This window comes from Barbus barbus, assembly GCF_936440315.1.
Source record: "Barbus barbus genome assembly, chromosome: 5".
Lineage (NCBI taxonomy): Eukaryota > Metazoa > Chordata > Actinopteri > Cypriniformes > Cyprinidae > Barbus > Barbus barbus.
This window is the reverse complement of record NC_136733.1, coordinates 31174207-31198675: the sequence shown is the minus strand read 5'-3', so window position 1 is coordinate 31198675 and position 24469 is coordinate 31174207. Positions and strand designations below refer to the sequence as shown.

General features: G+C 37.6%; 1 protein-coding gene across 3 annotated transcripts; it reads left to right on the top strand.

Moving 5' to 3' along the window:
- The first annotated feature begins 1234 nt into the window (after positions 1–1234).
- Positions 1235–22695, top strand: LOC306869365 (arf-GAP with Rho-GAP domain, ANK repeat and PH domain-containing protein 1-like). 3 transcript variants are annotated; one of them, XR_013784167.1, is made up of 29 exons: positions 1235–1295; positions 2235–2270; positions 2680–2768; positions 2914–3015; positions 3134–3203; positions 4834–4954; positions 5094–5290; positions 5374–5483; positions 5819–6018; positions 6114–6199; positions 6332–6514; positions 6607–6781; positions 6859–6966; positions 7968–8103; positions 8201–8303; positions 10320–10494; positions 10584–10793; positions 11195–11410; positions 12211–12316; positions 12558–12705; positions 13392–13460; positions 14821–14904; positions 15011–15128; positions 16916–17021; positions 18241–18371; positions 18463–18545; positions 18946–18981; positions 19680–19743; positions 20256–20628. XR_013784167.1 is itself a non-coding variant. In XM_079416114.1 (29 exons), the coding sequence occupies exons 2-29, from the start codon at positions 2259–2261 to the stop codon at positions 22443–22445; spliced, it is 3330 nt and encodes a 1109-aa protein (XP_079272240.1). In that variant the 5' UTR covers positions 1269–1295; positions 2235–2258; the 3' UTR covers positions 22446–22695. The 3 variants fall into 3 exon arrangements, 2 of the variants coding, with proteins under 2 accessions (XP_079272240.1, XP_079272241.1); XM_079416114.1 differs by lacking the exon at positions 20256–20628 and adding an exon at positions 22362–22695 and having other exon boundaries at positions 1269–1295; positions 16916–17029; XM_079416115.1 differs by having other exon boundaries at positions 1269–1295; positions 16916–17029; positions 20256–20629.
- The last annotated feature ends 1774 nt before the right edge of the window (positions 22696–24469 follow it).

Sequence of the window (24469 nt, the reverse complement as noted above, 5' to 3'; positions counted from 1 at the left end):
GTGTTCAGCCCGGTGTAGAGGCCATACTGTTGAGGTTATATGCCATAGGAACGTGGCAATCGTCCCTTAGCTGTCTCTGTGCTGGTCATCTCCAAACCCAGGCTTTGATTACTATGCAGGGAGACTAGATGGAGGATCTCTCCTCAGGGGCAGTCGTGGCCTAATGGATAGAGAGTCGGACTCGTTATCGAAAGGTTGCGGGTTCGAGTCCCCGGCCGGCAGGGATTGTAGGTGGGGGGAGTGAATGTACAGCGCTCTCTCCACCCTCAATACCAACGACTGAGGTGCCCTTGAGCAAGGCACCGAACCCCCAATTGCTCCCCGGGCACCGCAGCATGGCTGCCCACTGCTCCGGGTGTGTGTGTGTGTGTGCATTATCACCCTCCGTAAACATTTGCATTATCACCCTCCGTAAAACCAGCATAAAAGAACAATCCCTCCAAACCACAATGTTTAATAATTACTATATTCTTATGAGCTACACCATGTAAAATCTTACACATAACAGATAATGATCTGTGTTCATGCAGGGAACACAAGAGCATCCTTCATGAAAGTATTATCCTAAAAAACACATAGCACCAATAAAGAATACCTTTTATTTTACTTCTGACTTATGGTAGATGTCAAATAGTATGATTTATGTATTCAATACTCACTGGAGACTAGGCTAGAGGATTGTGGCAATAACATGCATGTTGGCAGTGTCCATGTCTTTGCCCTGTGAGAGTAAAACGAAAAATTAAGCAGACCACCACTTGCCATTCAAATATGAAATGAAGAACTACAGAAGATAAACTACAGCTGATATCAAATAATGTGAAAAAGAGTTATTCATGTGCTCAAACCTCTTCATAGACGAGTTTAACGCAGGCATTTCCAATCTGCAAGAGATAGGCCTAACAATCAAAATAGCTAGCAAACACACAAAAGTCTAAGCTCTTTCTTTAAACAAAGAAAACAAATAGCATAACGTTACGTGCAAATGTTACTATTAAACCTGACCCTCGATAAGTACATTTTAGACCTGTCTATTAACATATTAAAACTAATCGACATCAACTCTTAGCAAATCGTTTAACTTTAAATGTTGCAACGTTGCACGATTGCTGAACAATAATAGCACGGTGCTTTTATTGTTTTATTGCAGGAATGGTAACCGAGTCATGTTCAAAATAGAGCTCTCTCTCTCTCTCTCTCTCGCACTGTGTGTGTGTTTGCGCGTGCGTGTGTGTTTTTAATAAATGCCTTGTAATGCAGTAGGGCTTGGTTAGTACAGATTTGGCTGCACAAAGGTAACTTCATGATCTTTTTTTTTCTCGGTTAATAACATCCTAAACTGTAGCACAGTTTTATACGATAGCACTAACAGTCTTTATGGATAAGAGGACGATTATACAACAAAACACTTGAATTTTCAATAAGATATAGGCCTATTGTTTTGAAAAAGGATACCCGTGTGTGTGTGCGCGCGCGTGCATGTGTTTCTTAGTCACTAGCTCTTAAATAGTTACGTATTGTAAAAATGTATGTAGGCTATCAGATGTTTATTTATTTTTGCACTCCAGCTGTATGGACAATACATTATTGTCTTTTTGAGTAATTAATTGAGTTATTATCTTGGTTTCATGGAGAACACCGATCTGAGCTTACTTCCCAAACCTGACCACAGTGAAGAAGAGCATTTATTGTGTGTGCTGAAAGGACTATTGCTATGTCTGATGTCTTTCAAAGGTTGTGTTTCTTGATGTCTGAACAGGGAAAGTTTTAGAAATGCTGTGCATCAGGTTTGGTGACTTTATACAGGTTTGGTGACTTTATTCAGTTTGATACAGTAAATTAGTAGACGGAAGAGATGTTGGTTTATTTCTGTAAGGTCACAACAGCCTTACATCAAGGATGATAAGATCATTTAATAAGATAAGACAACACAGTTAACCGTTGTCTAGATTGTTTTTTCAGAGTATTTGTGTAAACTTGGTCAAACAATTCCTTATTTTAACCCAAAACTAATTATAAATCCGAAAAAATAAATAAATAAATGTACAAATTTCATATCAGTAAGGAAATTTCAAGATAGTTTGGAACTGTGCCATGAAAAATTATCTGATTGCCCTGTATTTCAAAGATATAGAGTTTCCTTTTCAGTATTAAAGATACCACACATATAATGGTTTCCATTTTTTTTTTATTGGTTGATTAACTCACTTCGATAATGAATTTATTCTTCACAGGTGCACACAACATAATCCCAGAACATGGCTTTAAAGGTAAATTGCATGTATGTGAGTGTTTATATGGTGTCTGTGTGAAAGCTGGTTAACTAATCATTTTTTGTTAGGCCTATAGCCTATGTGAAACTCACAGTCACTACTGTGCCATCAAGTTGAAATGTACAGTACTTAATTTTTTAATACATTTCTAGTTTTTGTTGGATAAATATTCTGTTCTACCAATACATCCTTGTTGAATATACACTACTTTTTAAAAGTTTGGGGTCAGTAAGGAAAAATGTGTCTTATGCTCCTTTAAGGCTACATTTATTTGATTACAAATACAGTAAAAATTTCACAGTAATTTCACAATTAATATTACTGACCCCAAACCTTTGAACAGTGGTGTATTTATGTATTAGTGTCATCAACAGCTGTTTGTATCTAATGGTTAAATGTCTTCCAGCAGGAGGATCTCTTGCGAGACATGCAGAAGTATTTTAACAACCTGAAAGTTGAAGAGGATAAAAAAGAAACTGTAATTCCGAGAGAACGGTGTGTGCATGAAAAAACAAATACTGTTATGTGGATAATGTTATTTCAATGTATGTGTGTGTGTGTGTGTGTGTTTACATGAACCTTCAGTGAAAAATAAAATAGAATTATTCTGTATCTAATCATATTAATTTGTTCATGTTAGTGAGGATAGTATTGATATCCGATGTACAGAATTTCCTGATTTCTCAGAGGACTTCCGTCTGATTGTTAAAGCTGGCTGGCTAGAGAAAACTCCTCCAAAAGGGTAAGAAACAACTTATACACAAATTATGTCTTCTACGACTTTTCTGACATCCTGAGGTTGTGTTTATATTTTTGTTATTTATAAGTTTTTTTTATAATATTCATGTTTGTATTTTTAGAGGGAAGATTTACCAGCGCCGATGGGTGCAGCTGGATTCAGAATATTTGAGATATTTTCAATCCATCAAGGTAACTTGAATAAATAAATGGGTCATTTTTTTTAAAATGTTTCATAATCTTGAAAAATCAAGATTAACATTCTTCTATTCGGATTAAATCTAGCGGATCATATTTTCTAGTTCACTAGACACTAGTTTCCTTCCAAAAGGACTATAAAATGTCCTGCCATGTTTTGATTTACTTTAAGGAAGTTGTTAAGCATTTACTGTTCAAACATGAAAATCCAGACAATGATTGGAATGAAGAGGGGGTGATGACCAACATGAAAACCGAAGGGGACTGAAAGTGTTTGGACTGTAAAAGTTAAAAAAGGAAGGCAGAGGTGAACTCTCTCTGAGATAATAATCAAAATAATAAAAGCAATAATAACACTTTAAACCACTGCCACAACCACTACTGAATGAACTCTTTCAATGTTGGCTGAAAATGATGATCAAATAATTATATTATGTCAGATAACCATTAAATGGCCAATATTCTTCTTCTCCTTCTCCTTCTCCTCCTCCTTCTTACCGTTTTGTTTCAATAAATAAATAAAAAAACACTATAAACTAAATTGTCGTTTTAAATAATGCAGGTGAAAAATCTCATTTTGAGATTTTCTAAAAATAATCTTTTAACAGTATTTAAAAACGATTAGTTTTGAAAATTAATTTTAAGTGAGCATTAGATGATGGCCAAGGTAATTGGGAACAATAAGAGGACAATTAAATTTTTAATTTAATGTAATTTGAATTGTACATATTTCAAATATACTATATGTATCCCTTTTGTTTTTGTATTTATTTGTTGTCTATAGAGTGTAGCATTATTCACTGTGTGAATAATTGATCAGGTGGCATTGATCAGGTGGCTACACAGCATTTGACTACTGGATTTACAAACATAATTTCAGGTTTAAGAACACATGAACTGATGAACACATTCATTTTATTTGAATTATCATCAGTAGGTTATTTAATCATGTATTACTATGTCTTTGTAAGGTTTTTGTCTCTAACGCATTAAAATGCACAAATTTGCATTATTTCTCATTTAAATGTAATGCAGGGATTCCCAATCTTTTTTCTGCCATCTGAACCTCATTTACCTAATACATTTACTTGAACTACCTCTGATATTTTAAAATAAGCATTTTAATAATTAAGTATCTCATTTGCATGTTCACAGTTCTGACATGCAGGTAAACAAATAAAATATTTTTTTAATAAGTGATTTATTTTGATTGATGCCGTTTTAAAATGATTTATTTTAATTTGTCATTTTGATGATTTAATTGATTATTCGCTATTTCATTATTCCTCTACGAACCCCAGTTTAGGAAACCTTAATGTAATGTAGTGTTTAATGCATTTTATGTTGTTAATTACAAGGAATGTTATTTTTTTTCTTCGTATTTTTATATCAATATGGTACAAGTCTGTCCTATTTTAATCATTTTGGTAAACAAGTTACGTAAGTTAGTAATCAAAAAGTAGTCTGATTATATTACCTAAAATATGTAATGTAATAGATTACATTACTAACTACAATTTTTGTCATGTAATTTGGAATCAGTAAAGGACTGCAATTTGTAATTAATCCACCCAGCTCTGTGTGTATAATAAAGAATTTGTCCCTGTCTGTCTCTCTCTGACAGGAAATATACTCTAAAAGGATGGTGTCTCTGGGATCTGTCGATAAGGTGGTCAGTGTCGGAGACTTGCGATTTGAGCTCCACGGTCAGAGCCGGACTTTCCTGTTTCGAGCTGAAAGCACTCGTGCGTATTTGTCCATCTCTTTTTTTCCTGACCTTGCAGAACGTCTACTACACATCTTTGCTTTTGCATTCAGGCTATGAATCATTTACATGCATTTTTATTGTATGTGTATGTGTATTTTAATTTTTTTTTTTTACAGAGGAAAGAAATGACTGGGTGTGTTGTATTGAAAATATTCTGAGTGATCGCAAACATAGTCTGGAGCCCCGGAATCTGTTCTTTAGGAACGGAAGTGTAAATATTAGTTTCGAGGGCTACATGGAAATGTTGTCACCACGCACAAAGGTCTACACACTTATCAGCAAGGACAAACTGTTCCTCTTCAGGAGCCATGAGGTGCGAGTCTGAATGTGAATGGATGCCTTTCTAAATGTTTTGGTGGGTTTATTTGATAGATTTTTTTGTGTTTGTGTGTATAGGAATATTTTCAGGGAGTAGGCATCACTGATATAGATATGCAAATGGCCAACGTGAGAAATGGAGAAAACAAGCGCTCTTTGATGCTCACCACTCCATACAGAGCATTCAGGTAAATGCTGCAACTTTACATTTTGCACAAGCTGGAAGGCACTTGTATTATTTTAGTATTATGTATTTATATACTATTAAAGCACTTAAAAAATAAATATTTCGAATTTAGAAGAACTTATACATGTTTAGAACCAGTGAAAACAATGTGCTTTGCATACTTTACGAAGGTCTGTCAGGGCTTCAAGGATGGCATATGTAGACATGACTGACTTACTTGACAAAGCAAAATAAACTGTAAATTTAATAATGCAACTGTGAACTAACTCACCACATTAATGAAAAATCAGTGCATCAGCCCCCTAATTATATTTGTATGTCTCTCTCTCTCTCTAGTTTTGTGGTGGATTCAGAGAGTGAGAAGCAGAGATGGTCTGAGGCGCTTAAAGAGTGTGTGAGTCGCGCTCTGTCACGTGATGGTTTGTGTGAGAGCATTTGGCGTGTGCCATCAAACCGCTTGTGTGCGGACTGCAGCTCTTCGATCCCGGAGTGGGCTTCAGTCAACCTGTGTGTTCTGCTGTGTGAAAAATGTGCAGGTGAATGCAAACACTTACATGATAACAAATGACAGCTGTTGTATGTATGTACTGTATGTGGGCTCATAAATATGTGCACATTTATGTGATAACAGGTGCACACAGAAGTTTGGGCCAGAACGTGTCAAAGGTTCGCAGTCTGAAGCTGGATGAACAAATGTGGACGGATGATCTCATCAGGGTACAATGAATATGATGCATCCAGTATATGTGTTTCCACAGCTACATCTGAGAGTTAAATTCATGCTTTGCAGATGTCATGGTGCCTTTCTCTTTCAGGATGATGCATGATAATCTCATTATGTGTTGCCAGGTTTTTCTGCTGCTGGGTAACGGCAAAGCAAATCAGTTCTGGGGAGCAAATATTCCCCCGAGCGACAGTCTCTGTTCGAACGCACATAGCGAGCAACGTCTCGAACACATCACAGCAAAATACAAAGATGGAAAATATCGCAAATACCACACACTCTATGGCCAACAGGAGGCGCTCAACAGTGTTAGTTAATTCATTACAAATGCCAAGTAAATGGCATTTAATGCACATAAAATGATGGTTCTTCTCATGTTTGTTTGCTCTGGGTTTCCTAGGCTCTGTGTTCAGCGGTGGAGACTGGTGATTTGTTGCAGACTCTCTCGCTGCTGAATTGTGGGGCAGATATCAACTGCAACACTGGAATCCCAGAATTCCCTACTCCACTCTCATTGGCCAAACGCAGTGGCCAAACAGTACAGGCGGAACTACTTATACAGAACTTGAACTCAGGTGCACAAATAAACAAACCAAACCACAATTTCCATGTGTTTAGATACACACGCTCATCTTGATTTGTTGTTCATCAGAGTCGTTTACGCCGGTGGATAAAGATGCGTCCATTCGATCTCAGTCTGGCTATCTTTTTAAGACCGCCTCATCAGCTAAGCCAATCACAGACCACAAAACCAAAGCAGGTATGTGGAGCCCCTGTGGCTTCATTGATTAAGTAAACTACTGTATGATGACTTGCTACTGAATCTCAATGATATTAAATTGTGTGCTTGTGAGGATGTTTGACTTCCAAAAAGACTTAAAAGCCTAAAATTATACTTTTATATCATCAAACGTTGGAAGTTTACTTGGTATTTGGGTTACAACGTTCATTTTACTATGCAAGAATCTTGATTAACATTAAAAGTGGATCTTACAACTTATATATGGGGCAGTCGTGGCCTAATGGATAGAGGTTACAAGTCCAAGTTGGACTTGTAACCTGAAGGTCGTGGGTTCGAGTCTCAGGTCCGGCAGGGATTGTTGGTGGGGGGAGTGAATAACCAACACTCTCTCCTCCCTCAACACCACGACTGAGATGAGACCCTTGAACAAGGCACCGAATCCCCAACTGCTCCCCGGGCGCCGCAGCATTGGCTGCCCACTGCTCTGGGTGTATGTTCACTACTGTGTGTACACTTGGATCGGTTAAATGCAGAGCACAAATTCCGAGTATGGGTCACCATACTTGGCCACACACCACTTCCCATTCCCCCTCCCCCTTATATAATATATACAGATATACATGCAACAAAATATTTTTACAGTATATAATTAATAGTTAATAAAATAGTTATTTTTGTTTTTTTGAAAGCGAATGCAGCAAAATAAATGTGGAAGAAATATTTTAATAATTATACATATAAAATGATAAACTTTATAATTGTATAATAAGCACAATTTCAAATTTGTTTTAACTTCTATAATTACATTTATATTATATGACCATTTAAACAGTTTTTGGAAATTGTAAAATGTCATGCTATAGGCTTTTTTAGGCTTTCATTTGCACATTAATCTACAATATTTTATTGCAAATTCAAGTGTTTTTCAATTACAAATAAATGAGCAACCATAAACATATGTTGTGTTGAGGTGCATTGTGTCTGTATGTTTCTGAACCTTATCGTGGTGAATGTTTTAGATTTCTCTCAGCGTTGGTGTTGTCTTGGTGATGGAATGTTTAGCTACTTTAAGAGTGAACAGAGTCACCACAAGTGTGGTGGCATGAAGACCAGTGAAATCATCTGCCTGTCTGTCAACAGCCCAGGGAAACATAGGTAATAAACCCTGAACTTCAATCCTAAGTGAGTTTATTTTTACCACGTTAATTCTGTTAATTCCATATTTACCATGTCCTCTCTAATTGGCTGGCAGCTATGAACACACATTTGAACTGTACTCTGAGGAGGGAAGAGTCTACCTGTTTGGAAGTGATGATAGCAGCATTGTCAATAACTGGATCCAGGCTATTGCAATGGTGATCAACTTTTTTTTAAAATAATTTTTGTAGCTCATTTAAATGACAAACATACGGAAGTTCTAAGCGGCCATGCATTATTATAATTTTTCTGTCTTGTTTTCTTGTGATCACGACTTAATTTTCTCGTGATCTCGACATAACGAAAGTTGTTTTGTCGTTATCACGACTTAATTTTCTCTGTGTATTCGGCATGAGAAAATGCTATAGAAGCAGCATCATCGCAGCATCATGGATGATCGTATTCGCTTTTACTTTGATCAGGGACTCACTCAAACTGAAATAGCTCTGTGTCTGTCAGTGATTGACGACTTACACATAAGTGTTCGACACTTGAGAAGGAGGCTGTCGGGTCTGCAACTTTATCGTCAAAGACAATATAGCGACCCTGATTTTCTCACGATAGCTACAATTACGTCGTGAGAAAACGGTTTTTACGTTGAGATCAACAACTTTCGTTATGTCGAGATAACGAGAAAATTAAGTTGTGATAACGACAAAACAACTTTCGTTATGTCGAGATCACAAGAAAATTAAGTCGTGATAACGACAAAACAACTTTCGTTATGTCGAGATCACAAGAAAATTAAGTCGTGATAACGACAAAACAACTTTCGTTATGTCGTGATCACGAGAAAATTAAGTCGTGATCACAAGAAAACAAGACAGAAAAATTATAATAATGCATGGCCGCTTAGAACTTCCGTACAAACAAGTGCTTTAAATTAGGTTTTCAAACTGGATCACAAGGGGGTACTAAGGTATAAATTTTACTATTTCAGAAATAACATTTTTAAATCTATTAAAATAGAAATTGGAAAGTTTTGCAATAATAATATTATAATATTACTATACTACAATATTATGCCAAAGTCCCTTTAAGGTATTCTATAATCTTTGACTACACCATAATAATTTGTAATATTACTGTTTTACTGTATTTTCTAATCAAATACAATTTCTGAGCATAAGAGATTTGTTTCAAAGTTTTTTTATTTGTAAATATTCATCTCTCCTTCCTTGCATTATTCTGTAAAGATTATTTTTCTGTCGCGGCTCTCTCCAAGCCAGAGCCCGCTCCTCGGCAGCGCCCTTCAGCGCCCGCTCCATGACAGCACCCCCAAGTGTCCGCACCTCCAGTGCGCCCTCAAGTTCTCGATCGAGCCCCTACCTTCCCCAAGGAATTTGATTTCGCAGAGGCGGGGGCTGGGGCCACGGCCTCGGAGGCGGTCCCGTCATGGCCGCCTGAACTCCCTGCTCCGCCATGGCCGCCCGAATCCCCATATACGCCATGGCCTCCCAAACACCCTGCTCTGCCATGGCCGCCCGAATCCCCGGGTTCCGCCATGGCCACCCCAACTCACTGGATCCGCCATGGCCTCCCGAGTCCCCAGATCCGCCCTGGAGGTGTTCCCCGTATTCCAGTCCTGCTCCAGCCTCCAGGGCGCCCACCCCCCCCTCCACGGTGGAATTGTTACCACGTTGTCCGGGAGGGGGAGGTAATGTCAGGGAGTCTCTGTCACCAGCCCAGTCACGACACTCACCTGTTCACGATCTCCTCATTATTGATCCCCTGCCTTCTGATGCCCTGCACCTGCTGCACCTCATCAAGCCCGTCTATATCTGCTCACTCTCAACACTCCCTCCTCGTCCGGTCTGCCGTTCACTACCCTGAACTCGGCCAGACTCCTTTCCTGTGCTTACTTACCCCTAGATCCTCCGACGATTCTCCTACATTGCACTCCTCCGTTCCAGGTCCCTGATCTCTCACAAACCTACAAGGACATCACCTCTCAGTATTCAGCTAAGTCTCACTGGACTGTTCATTGTGCTTGCTACTCACCTGCCGTTGCTCCTCACAATCTGCATCTCCCTTCCGGTCAATAAACGTCTGTGTTATATCACTTGTCTATTGTCTCTGCCTTGATGTGACAAAAGCTGGAATTATATTTATTTACTATACTGGAGTTGGAGACAAATAAACTGATCTACCTTCCTTCTCTTCCCTTTATTTAGGCTGTGCTGCCTCCTGCACTGTTTGATGTGTGTGGGACCTGTGATCGTCTGGGTCGCCTGCGCTGCACCGAGGGCAACCATGGCATTGGTTGGTTTTGCCTGAGCGGCTTCAAACTGCAGTTGTTACTGGAAGACAATGTACAAATAATCGACCTGCGCAAGCTACTCTCACTCAGTGAGTTACAGCTCACACACAACAATCTGAGACCGTTTAAAAATGTGGATGTCTGTATAAATGTACTCTGAGTGCGTATGTGTATGCAGATCTCTCTGACAGTGCTGGCTCCATGGTACTTGTATGGAGAGGTGGACCTCTGCATTTGCTAGCTGACCGCAGGCCTCATTTTGTGGGCTGGCAGACCTTCATTCAGCAGAGATCCGGTGCTGGAGATCAGCCACTATCACAACAGCAACTCACTGATCTGGGTGTCCCTGTGACTGTTGACCGCTGCCTGGACCATGTAACTCGTTATGGTATACAAACCCACTACATAAGAAAACACAAGCATTCTTTTGTACATTTTTAAAATCTGAAAAAAGAGTCACTCTACAGTGTTATTGCCAGAATGTTCTAAGGTATTCTGAGTTTTTTTTTTTTTAAATGCTAAGTGGTATCTGATTATGGTGATTGTTAGGGCAACCAACCTTTTTGGTTCATTTACTGGTCAGGCAGCTGATTGGCTCATTCAGTCTGTTATACTCTATTAAATTCTAATTAAAGTGTACTCCGCTAGATATAATTCTTTCTACATTCTGCCACTGATTAAATCACACCTCTTAAAATGTAATGATTATTTCCTAAAAGTAAGGAAGTAAAGCAGAAATGTCTAAAATGAGTTCCGAAACACAAACAGTGTCACATTTATTTCTTTCAGGACTGATGTCATCAGGAATCTACCGGAAGAGTGGCATTAATTCTCATGTGACCAAACTGCTGGAGCGGTTTCAAAATGATGCACGAACCGTAACACTGCTTGAGTCGGAATATTCTGTGGATGACGTGGCTAACACGCTAAAACGGTTTCTCAGGGAGGTCAAAGATGGAGTGTTTAATGGACAAGAAAACAACGACAGCTGGCTTAAAGCTGCAGGTGAATAAAAATTGTAGTATTGTGAGATCAGTGTTGCCACCTTTTTTTCGATGGAAAGTAGCTAAAGCCAATTTGAAAAGTCGTTAAATGGCGCCAGATGACGTCATACACTAATTAGCATATTCATGACGTCATCGCGTCATATTGCCTTTTACATTTGTTTGTCTCTCTGTGTTCATACTGTATTGTAATGCAGGCAAATTCTCAATAAAACTGTTTTCCTTTATATATTTTATGTTGTCAGTCAACGGGATACACATGAAATAGTGACTGAAACGCAGCCCTTTAAGAATACATAACCAGCTCTCCCTTCCAAGAAGTTAATCTGCACAAAAATCCTAATTTATAAATGAGCTGTCGTCTGATGAAATCAAATAATACACACAAGATAAGACAAGACAATTCCTGTGCTGTGATTTCGGCTGTATTTGCATGTAAAATTAGAGAAGCAACATAATATCTATTTTAACTGAACGGGCTGCTCCTCTCAGCCGCTCACTGAACAGAGCAGATGCAGAGAAAGAGGTGCGTGCGCGCTGACCTCGCGCCGTGGCGGCAGTACCAGCGATCACAGAGACTCACTAAGGTTTGTCAAAGAAGTCGCTAGATTTGTCGCTAGTCGCTTTTTGGGGAAAAAGTCGCTAGGGAGGTCTGAAGAGTCGCTAAATCTAGCGACAAAGTCGCCAAGTTGGCAACACTGTGTGAGATGAGACATTTAATACCGCTTGGAAAGTGGGAGTGGTTGAATACTAGTAGCAAGTACTTTTTTATTAATTGTTTTATTTTTTCCCTCTCTGCAGGTCTAGAGGACATGACTGAGAAGATACATAGATACCAGGTTCTCCTTTCAAACCTCCCAGATGTTAACAGAGAAACACTCAAAGCACTCTCACACCACCTGGTTTGGTATGTTATAAGTCATGTGACTTGCTCAGCTATCTGAAAGTTACAAAGTGCTACACAAACCACTATAAAACAGTAATTTTCTTTTCCGATGAAGCAACTCTAAAACTAGATGAGATCTTTTTTTCTACTTTTATGTTATGAATATTTCTGGTACTCTGATTTGAATTGATCATAAGGGGGAGTATGTAGTTATTTCTAGTAGTACATCCAAAAAATTGACCCAAAACGTCTGCTTTGTCAGTGTTCATCACCTGTCCGATGAGAATCAGATGACTATACGAAACCTTGGTATCGTATTCTGTCCAACGCTTTTTCACACGGATGGAACGGATGTCACAGGATCTCAGGTGGTGGAGGAGCTGATCCAAAACTACTGCAGTATTTTTAATGTGAGTCAGTACAACCTTTAAAACTAATTAGCTAAACATTTAAAGATAAATTCCTTGTTTTCCTTCCAAACCATGTCTTAATTTGAAATAATACATATCATTATTATAGGTTTATCAATGTGTATTTGGGCATTTTGTTACATCAATAATTATATGAATTTTAGAGCTGTCGGGACAGATTTTGTGGTAAATAATTGCATACATACTTTATTCAGCTGTGCATGTCACGTCAAATCTGCACACAGAGAAAAGAAGCTACAGTAGCATTGCCATAATGAATAAGAAAAAACTAACCATGGATCATTCAAAACAGTTCATGGGGAATCATTGGTTGTAAAAACAAACAAACAATAAACGCATTATTTATTTGTCCATCCGTTCTGATAAGATGCACTGAATGTGTACACTGCTGCCTCAAACCACATTCATTCATTGAGAGGAGCAGAGATTAAGTACAATCAAAACGGTCTTCTTCCCCAAGTCTCATGCAGATTTATTTATTTTTTATCTCTAGAGGGCCTTAAGTTACATAGTGCATCTCTAAAGTATATTGCAATTTGATTCATGCTGACATAGAGACCAATTTATGCATTAATGAATTATTAGATGTTAATTCATAATGCTGATCAAATGCTGTTGATAAATCGTTGATAAATATGATGACTGAGATTAAGCTTCTTTTGCAGGTCTCAGAGTCTGAACTTCAGAGGCAGCTAAACATTACATCGGTCATCCTGAATAAACACAAGTCCCAGGTCAGAGTTCACAGGACAAGGGCATTTACAATATTATGTTAAAGGTCCCATATTGTACACCTTTCTGGAGATTTATTTTATGTTCTGATGTCCTTAAGAATATATATTTGCGGTATAAGTACCAAAAACCATCTCAATATATATTTTTTACAGCTCTTCTCTCAGGAGCTCTGCTAAGAACAGGTTGATTTTGGCCTGTCTAATTAATATTCATGAGCCTCTCTTCTGATTGGCTTGCTTTCTGAGTGATGCACGGCTAGGCCAACCACAGGTAACTAGGGTCATGTAGAGCCGACGTCACAATTACCTCACAGCGCTAGCTGGAGGCAAAACAAAGGGAGAACTGGAGGCGGCCCATTCAAACCAGTGCAGATTCGGCTACATAAGGAGCTTAAAATATCATCTTGTGATGTTTGGTGCCAGAATCGACGTAATACAGCCTCAAATTAGAAATTTGATCGCATACCTGCTGCCACTGCCAGACAAAAAACCGACGACATCTAGACAGACATATAGACCGTAGTCTAGACAGAAACGATCGTCAAAAATGCTTGCGTTTGCAGCGCACACTTATTATCAGAAAAGGTTCAATAAAGTATTGTCTTTTGTTGTTATGGGCGCGTCTGAAGATTTCTTGCATCTCAGGACTATGTAGTGTATGAAATAATGTCTGTGTGTAAAACAACAAACTGACGATTTATATATAATCATTTGTAATTGTATACATTGTTGTGATTAATTGTGGCTGGAATAATGTTGCTGTAAAAATAGTTTCCTGCTGAAATTGAAATGTGTATACATCTTCATCATGACTAGATGGTGAGTTTGTCTTTACTATAACGTTAGACGTGATGCACCTCACAGTAACAAACCCATCAGATCGTCCTTCCTTTGAGTGAGCGTGTAATGTTACAGGTCAGCCGATCTGGTTTCGTCCGTTAAAGTCAACCTTTTCAACATGTTTCCGTGTTGTTGCTCAGCAATAGCATGGACACGATGTTGTCTTGGGGTTTGGCAAAAGGAGAGTAGGACGGTGGGTGGTGCTCGGGATGGTGACTGAAGGCGGTGACTGGGTAGTTTGGATGTCACATTTTTCGGAAGTCACAAGGGCTCGTGAAAAGGCACAGCTACTTTATGCAGGCTGTGTGCACTTTACTGTGGATTGACTTTTGAAACTTAAATGGTAGTTACATAGCCCCTTTTTTTTTTTTTTTTTTATGATGTTTTGCCATAATGAAATATCTAAATAACTTCATGTTGATGTGCTGGCTTTGATGACATTACCGAATAGTACAGTAACACCGGAAAGTTGTTGATTAATTATTTGAATTGTTCTGTTTTGCTTGTATTTGACATTCAGAGGCCCTTGAGTCGAACTCCATCTAGCACCATTTGTGCTGTTTACCTGGAGAAGAAAACTGAGGGTGCGGAGGTGCTTGTTCAGGTGCAGATTTTAATCTTAACACAAGTACTTTATTTGTGGACTTCTTCCACAAATGTTAGTGTAAGATCTTTGTTGGTAATTTTTCTTTCTGTGTACTATGTGTTAGGTCACAGCAGATATGACCGTAGTCAAGTTGGTTACTGTGGTTTTGGAGCTCAAAGGAATTCAGCAGGCCAATGAAGAGTTCTGGAGCTGCTATGAAGTTCTAGAGAAAGAGGATATGGGTAAAATTTCTGCCTATTCTGTGGCACTGAATAATACATGCAAATAAGAAATGAAATAAAAGCCTTTCCTGTTTTTTTTTTAGATGATTTTCTTTGGAGCTGCTTTAGTTCTATGTTAAAACACCTTAACTGTTACCATCCTGCTGGTGGGACGCCTAAGTGTACTTCAATATATTACAAATAAATCAAATAAATCCTAATCTAATCATGACAAACTATATATCGTTGGAAAGGTCTAAGACTCCAAAATGTATATTTTACCACTGTTTTCTGTGAAACATTATGTAGGAACAGTAATATTCATTTATGACGAGTGCACCCCAAAACGTATACATCATAAGAGCACTTTAATATTTTTAGCGGCTCCTCCCCCTTAGTGTGGGGGGGGGGGGGGGGGGGGGGGAGGGGGGTGTCATATTACAAAAGGCATTACGGTCTCAAAACTTTTTATAATCTTGACAAAATACATATAGGTCGAAAGGTCTCAAGATTCCATATTTGGTGGTTATTTTGTGATAGACATAATATTGATAGAGAAATTTAGACATTTGTGACAGAAAAATGCATCAATAAATTCAATGGAGTTGGTTGTCACCCGGTGGGTGTTTGTGGTATAACGCTTAAACAAAATTGGGTAACACTTTATTTTAAGGTGTCATAATACAGAGTAATAACCTAATTAAGTACTTCGTTGTAGCCATTGTAACAGACTCGGTCTGTTACATATGTGTCACAGTAGCTGCCTAAAACATGTATATTATTACAAACTGTAAGTACAGGCTGTTCCATAACTTAGTTACATGGCACAGTTTGTTTCATGTAAGTACAACGGCTACTACTAAGTACTTAACTAGGTAATTAATCTGTATTATGGACACTTTAAAATAAAGTGTTACCCAAAATTGTATAGGAACCTCAATTTTTTCATAACTTCAAATTATATATACAACTTATTTAGACATATTGCTTTAATTATATAGCAATTTTGGATTAAAAACAAATTTGTCAAATATTTTATATAAAATAAAAATATTATATTTTCTTTATAGTAAATTTAAACTTTTTAATACTTTCCTTTTTTGAAATGATAATCTGCTGATTATCATCTTTAAAAAAACAACCATAGGTCTGTATTTAAAAGTGTTCATGAATTCTAACAATTTAAGTTTGGATAGTGCACTTTCACGTCTGTTCAAAAAGACGGGTAAGGGGTTTAAGAGGCAACAGCTACCGATTCGAAATGCAAATCGATCTAAACCAAATTCCACAGAAAACACAAACTTTGGCATGAAACTGGCCAACGACCAGTTGTCTGCTTTTGGTATAGTACAATAATGAACTATGACACAGGTTTTAATTCCTTCATTATGATCCATCGTGATCCAAAGTGCATGTTAACCTAGTTGTTTAATTTGTACCTACTATTCTGTAGTACAAAAATGGTGTCATGTTCAATATGCCCAGTATAGGCAATTTCAGACAAATGGCAATAAACCCAGTCATCAAGTTTTGTTGGATCAGTGTGGTATCCCCGTTGACATCTGTTGCTGTTGGTTGGTGCTTGTTTTCACCGATTGAACAAGTTGATTTGGCATTTCTCAGATCGTGGATTGCCTGAGAAGTGACGTAATGTACTCAGTAGGCTGTCAGTGCAGAGCCAATTGATCTTCTGAATATGAGTATGAATATGACCTTATCTATTGAACGTGACTCTGGATGTGGTTTCTGTGACTAAGAAATTCAGTTATTTGAATGTATTTATTGTATTATGGTTTATTTTATAATAGAGAGAACTCTGCATTACCAGGAAAGAGTGCTGCCAATCTATTTTTCACTTAGCTGTCACGCTCACTTGCTGATCAAGAGGAATCCATATATTATCAGCATCATGAGGTACCTGGGTATGTTTCATCACACAAACACCAATGCATAGTGTCTTTGAGAATCAATTCAGTCCCCATAATTGAGGAGAATGGTGGAAAAAGTATGAAACCTTGCAGATTTCAGTGTGATAAGTCGTCATTTCCTTCATTTGGAAATTAAGAGATTCCAAAAATATCTAAAAGTACACATAAACATATATAAAATATACATTTAAATGCTAATTTATAATGTCAGAAATCTTAAAACAATCTGTTATTGCAGCGTCTGAAATGCTTTTTTAGCATACATTTTAAGGTAACACTTTATTTTAAGGTGTCATAATACAGAGTAATTACCTAATTAAGTACTTAGTAGTAGCCGTTGTATTTGCATGAAACAAAATGTACTTATCATGTAACTAAGTTATGGAACAGCCTGTACTTACAGTTTGTAATTATGTAGATGTAATGGGCAGCTACTGTTACACATATGTAACAAACCGAGTCTGTTACACCGCTACTGGTACACTTAAGTACAATCTTGATACACTTTATTTTAAGTAGCTTATGCCTGTGTAATATTCTGTAATTTTAATGTAATTAGAAAGGTATTACATGTATTTAAGCTGTGTACTGGTGGGTTAAATCAAACAAAGGTGCAGCTGGATAAGGTGTACAGTATAGATACACATGAAGTACACCTAAAATAAAGTGTTATCAAGATTGTACTTAAGTAGCTTAAACCTGTGTACTTACATTTGTAATTACGTTATATAATGTCTGCAACACACAGACTTGGCCTGTTACATGTGTGTAACAGTAGCTGCCTATTACATCTACATAATTACAAACTGTAAGTACAGGCTGTTCCATAACTTAGTTACATAGTAGTAGCCGTTGTACTTGCATGCAATAAATTGTACTTAACTAGGTAATTACTGTGTATTATGACACCTTAAACTGGTGTTACCCATTTTAATTTATTAAAGGCACAATGTTTCTGTTTACAAAACTAACCATACACATTTGGCTCAAAAGAGGTTATTAAGGTCACAAGAAATGTTTTTGACCTAAATGTTAAGTGTCCAAGCTTTTGACTTTTACTTTAGCATACATAATATGGTTCAATAAAGAACCCCCAACAATTAAGTGAAAAACAACTACAATAAGTCCTATATAATAGCCTACTGCTTTTACATTGCTTGTTTGATCATCAGTGCAGTAGTTGTTTGCTTTTTGTGTGTGTGCAGAGAATATAGGGAATCTGTGTAAAAGTGGACCATTGCGCGTTTGTGAGGTTAAAAGTGAAAGTAGCAAAACTTTCCACAGTCGTCATTGTGAGCTTTCTGGCACCACGTTCAGACTACACAAGGAACTGCAGGTGTGTGTGTGTGTGTGTAAATTTGAGCAGCTAGTGTATAATCATACACTGAATAAGCATATTAACTTTTAAAAGGCTTCTGTTCTTTCAGGGTTCTCATTGTGAGAGGGAATATCCCGTCAAAGAGCTCAAGCTCTATCATGGTTGCCGGAGCAAAATGCATCCACCCACACCGTAAAAAAATCTACAGCTTACGATCACTCATAAGCAAGGATGCAAACTGACAAGACTTTGTGCAATCCTGACCACACTTCTGGCCACAGCAGCAGCCAAACATGTGACAATAGCATAACTGAAAACAAAAGTTGTTGAATTCAGAAAAGCATACTTGCATACTACACTTACTATTTGTGCCATATGAAGGTATGTCAAAAAGTAAAAGTAGAATGCCACTTTTAATTCAGCGAATGTTAGGCATCTTTTTTTCTCAAATGTATAAATACATTTTTTTTTTTTACCCTTATGAATTTGCATCCTTGTTTCAAGAAATTAAAGCAATATCCCTATACCTTTAACATATTTATTTATAGGATACAATTTGTGGTGTGTAAAATTTCTTTCATTTTATTTACAGATGGGGACTGATACTGATGCATGACAAGCAGCAGTGGTGAGTTTGTAAGGTCGTGGTTTCCATTTTCTGGTCACAGTTCGTTCACACAGCTTTTTCCTGACGACCTGATGATTTAAAAATGGTGTGTTAGATAAGACCGATATAGGCTACAAAATGCGCAGAGCAGTGGGGCAGCAGTACCAGAACTGAGAAATTGATTTGCGATGCTGATTACCGTTGAAACACATCATCCCAGTCTGTGATAAGGGTCCATAGAGCTGCAACCACCATGGGTATTCATATATTAATGGCAAATTCTAAAATATTTACATTTAATGTTGTTCATTTAATCATTTAGCAGACACTTTGATCCAAAGCAAATAACAAATGAAGTCAAATACTCTCCCTCAGTACTGAACATTCAGTTACACCACAAACATATCAAGCAATATACAATTGTTTTTCTTAAAATGGCAATTTCTTTTCCCCCTAAAAACCACCCCTACATAATAGTGGCCCAATTGTCCCACAGCCTTGTAACAATGTTTTTATTTGCACTAGATAAGCTGCTCTTGTCTATATTTTAGAAGTGCCAAAGATTCCTTCATGCTACCTCTGCCTATATATGCTATTGCAAATTATAATATTTATTTTACTAGTTGGTTATATTTTTAAACATTTAACTCAAATCAATTGAAATTCTACCTCCTCTACATGTCACTGACCATCTTACTCTCTGGATATTTTTCTTTAAGGTATCTCTGCTGTGAGAATGAGGATGAGTTGACTGAATGGACAGCAATGTTTTACAGCATCCAGGTATTACCTCTGTCATAAAAGCCTCTAAGTGCCATCTGAAATTTTCATCTAAATTGAGCATTTTTATCAGGCTCTTATGTGTGACTTCAGTAAGTTCAATTTCACTTTATAGTCAATGTATAGGTCCTTTCCTATGCAATTAAAGCGAAAAAAGGGATTGTAGGTGGGGGGAGTGAATGTCCAGCGCTCTCTCCACCCTCAATACCACGACTGAGGTGCCCTTGAGCAAGGCACTGAACCCCCAACTGCTCCCCGGGTGCCGCAGCATAAATGGCTGCCCACTGCTCCGGGTGTGTGTTCACGTTGGATGGGTTAAATGCAGAGCACGAATTCCGAGTATGGGTCACCATACTTGGCAGTATGTCACTTAAAAAAAAAAAAAACAACCACATATAAGAGCCTGATAAAATTGCTCTTTTAGAAGAAAATTTCAGACGGCTTTTGCATCTCTTCATAAATGAATATGATGCATTTTTATAGAACCAACTAAAAAGTTGAATTTCTTATCATAGTATAACGGTGACATCTGGCCCTCCTGGTGAAACAACCTCAAAGCGGCTGATGGGTTGGATAACTGAAATTTCTTCTGAGGGAAGAAACTAAAAAGAAACAGTACTAAACATGATATGAAAGCGTTTTTAAACAGACTGTGCCCATTCTCAGATGATGTATTATTACTAGCAGCACACTGTCCTCTTGAATAATGAGTAATGTGACACGATGAAATTCCTCTTTAATTCATGCATCTTTGGCATCAATTGCTCTTAAGTATACCTTTTGTTTTCCCATTATTCTGAATGTTATTTACTGTATGCTGAGGTAAATGCATAGTTTTAAACAAAATATCTGTATTTGGAGATAAAAATAAAATATCTGTATTTGGTATAAAAATTGTTACAGTGATAAATGAGCCTTATGGGTTTGAAACAACATGAGGGTGCATGAGTACTGTTCTCTTAAGAAGCAGCGGATGAACTTCTGATTTAATTTTTTTGATGGTACAGTCTCTTTTATTTTGAAAACTGTGTAGGCTCAGGAACCGTTATCTGAAAAACATTATATTCAGTCTATAAACCTATCCTGTCTAGTTGAGCTACAGGAAGACTGTAGATAAGTACAACTTACTGTGCTCAGCAAACATTTGTCATCACAGAACTTTGACACAGAGAAGTTGCATTGGTGTACGAGTCGATTGATATATAATAGAACAATATACAATAGAATCCATCATAATCTGCGATGGGGTCTACACAGGATGTGGCGCGACAACTGTTGGGTCCGGTGTAGACACAGTGTAAGATGCATGCAGTATAAATCGGGGGTTGTATAGGCCGCACAGGCTATCAATTTATTGGATTTTATTAACATTGCATCACATTAGCTATTTTGGACCAACTGCCTCACGGGCTGGATGGCAACTCCCGGCGGGCACGTGGGCCGTAGTTTGCCCACCTCTGCACTAAAATGTAATTTAGTGTAACCGTAGTTCATATAATAAAAAATCTTTTCATGCATATTTAGAACAAGGAATTACATTAAAAGACTGCATTTAAGGATCAAAGTGCAGCTCTATCATTCGGGTTTTACTCATTTGTCAAAAAGAAGCTTTTAATCATTTAAGCTTTTTTTGTAAATTTAATTTGATACAGACAACAAAATGGGATGTCTTTGACCCATTTAATTTCTATATTTAATTTTTGAAGCAGTTGTGGTTGTGTTTTTCTAGCCAACTGTTCTTGCCATTGTCTCACTGAATCTCATCAAAATACCATGACAGGATGTTTATCTGTGTGTATATTTTGACAGTCAAGCAGGAGGTGTCTGCAGAGAATAATACACTGTAAAAACAAGCTGTTAAATTTACGGTAGAATACCAGCAGCTGTGGTTACCAGAACTTTACCGTGAAAAATACGGTAGCAACATTTCAGGATTTACAGAACTTGTTTAAATTTACAGTGAAAAAACGTATTTCCTTATTTGATAATATACAAACCTTTCAATTAACTAATTTTATTTGAAACCGACTGCACTTAAATTGTCCAACCGTCATTTGTTTATCAACTAATATTTATAGTGATTAAATAATGTGAACATAAGGGTATTGAGAATTATTTTGCTTAAGTCCATGAAGAAAACCTACTGATTTATGCAGTCATTAAAAGCATCAGTTCAACTCAAATCTCTTGCAAACAATGGCAGCGCACATACATGTACTATTGAAATTAACGAAGAGATCCTTACTGCATCAGTAACGACACAGTTGCCTTTAAATAAAGCAACATGCAGCATAACATCAGTGTTTCTCTGTCCGTCCTTGGTTTAAAACACAGGCTCTACTCTCCAGCACAATGGTGACCCACAAAACACAACAGGAAGTTAGGTTTTACAGTATGTTGCTGTTTTTGTCAAGTCGCCTTTATTTATATAACGCTTTTAACAAAGTAAATTGCGTCAAAGCAACTGCACAATATCAAAAAAGGAAAATAGTGTGTCAATAATGTAAAATGAAAAGATTTTTAAAATGAAAAAAATATTTTCAGTTAAAGGCATTTCATTATTGAATTCAGTGATGTCATCATCCAGCTCAGTTCAGTTTAAATAGTGTCTTTGCAATCAGGTCGACGACGTCGCTGGAAATGAAGTGTCCCCAACTAAGCAAGCCAAAGGCGACAGCTGCAAGGAACAAAAACTCCATCGGTGACAGAATGGAGAAAAAAACATTGGGAGAAACCAGGCTCAGTCGAGGGCCAGTTCTCCTCTGGCCAAACGAACCAGCAGTTCAATTCCAACTGCAGCAAAGTCAGATTGTAAGGGCTCAACTGGTTCCAGTGGTCTTTCTCGATGACTGAATGCCTTGATTTTACGGTGAAATGCAGACTGCTGTGGTTGCCAGTAATCTACTGTTTTTTTTAGTGTTCGTCCATAAATTAAATTAACAGTATATTTATGTTAAAAATACATTTCACAGTGTGGTTTTTTTCCATCTCACACATTTACTTTTACTTTTACTTACTTTACTTTTGTCATTTAGCAGACGCTTTTGTCCAAAGCGACTTACAAATAAGAAAAAGTAACTAAAACTAAAAAGTTACAACTCTATAAATACTATCTACCCACATATTTAAGAAAATAAAGAAATTAAATAAAATTAACACATGCATATAACAACAACATTTCAATAATAAACATATCAATGAAAAAATTAAATAAAAAGCTACTACTATCCCTTGCCGGTGTCCCTGCCCGGTGGAGTCGCACGGTAGAGTCGATGGTCTTTACACTCTTTGGTCTTCACACTAAGAGGGCTTCACACGACGACTGCCGCGACCGCTGCCGCGGTATAATAACGAGCTGATTTTAAATTTAACCCCTTTAATCCCACAGCAAAATCCTCAGTTTTAAATGAGTCCACACTACAGAGTGTTGAAGTAACATTGAAGCAGTGAGGAAGTTAATGATATAATTAAGGGACTAATTACATGTACATTTATTCATTTAGCTGACGCTTTTATCCAAAGCGACTTACAATTGCTATATATGTCAGAGGTCGCACGCCTCTGGAGCAACTAGGGGGTTAAGTGTCTTGCTCAGGGACACATTGGTGTCTCACAGTGGATTCGAACCCGGGTCTCTCACACCAAAGGCATGTGTCTTATCCACTGCGCCATCACCATCCATAATTAAATGAGGATTGAGCTTTAGTGATGCACAGCTGCTGTTAACAAGTAGAATCACCGAAGGATAGAGAAAAGAGCAGAGAAACACAACTTACAGCCAAAGCCAAAGATGAAATCAACTGAAATAAAACACATTAAATCGCTCAAGATCTCAGCAGAGGGTGATTAAATAACTCCACAAACAGCATCGCCAGCTTCTTATCACTGTGACTTTATTTGTCATATGTGTACAAAAGCTCTTATAGAGATTTTTATTAGGAGTACAAGGGAGCCCTCAACTTGCTCAGTATGACTAACAAGACCTTGATTAGCTGGTTCAGGTGTGTTTAATTATAGGGCTGGCGTCCTGCAGAGTTTAGCTCCAACTTGCCTCAACACACCTGCCTGGAAGTAGTGATGGGAGAAACAAACCTTTTTGAAGCTTTGAACCAATTGATTCGCAAAATTCGGACTCAGGCTAAATCATGCATAAAAACAGCCTTTAAAAACCCATTGCAAATGTTTTAATACATTGAATGCAATTTAAAAAAAAAAGATAAAATACCATTAAATATGAAGTGTCTGCATAATATGTGGTTTTTAAAATATTTGATATTAATTTGCAGGGCTTGCTTTGTTTGTTTTATAGGCAGCTTGTATATAGAGGCCAGTAAGAGAGCATTAACAACTACTCATCCTTTTAATTACACACGTCTCGTTAAAAAATGTATAAAACTGATGAAACTGATCTGAGATCAGGTAAAAACCGCTGGGGGGCAATCTCACTGAACTCGCATGATTCATGGGTTCACAGAGTTCGTCCCCCAGCGGCGAAACATTGGCTGTATCCGAAATCGCCCCCTATACCCTCATTCACTATTCCCTACATTAGTCCACTCATATAGTTCACTTGAAGGAGTGAATGAAAACGAGTGAGTGAATTCGGACCCTGAATGCACCGGAAGAACTGCCGCTTTTGCATAGTTTGCTTCCTGTTAAATAATCATTTGAAACGGGCAGCTCCAATAGTAAGATTGAAGGATTTATCTTGAACTCTGTCACGGAAATT

What these genes read in the sequence shown, in the direction of transcription:
- LOC306869365 (XM_079416114.1), top strand. An exon ending in AACAGGAGGCGCTCAACAGT is followed by an intron (nt 6,515 to 6,606) that starts GTTAGTTAATTC and finishes TGGGTTTCCTAG; the next exon opens with GCTCTGTGTTCAGCGGTGGA. An exon ending in CAGCATCATGAGGTACCTGG is followed by an intron (nt 17,030 to 18,240) that starts GTATGTTTCATC and finishes GTGTGTGTGCAG; the next exon opens with AGAATATAGGGAATCTGTGT.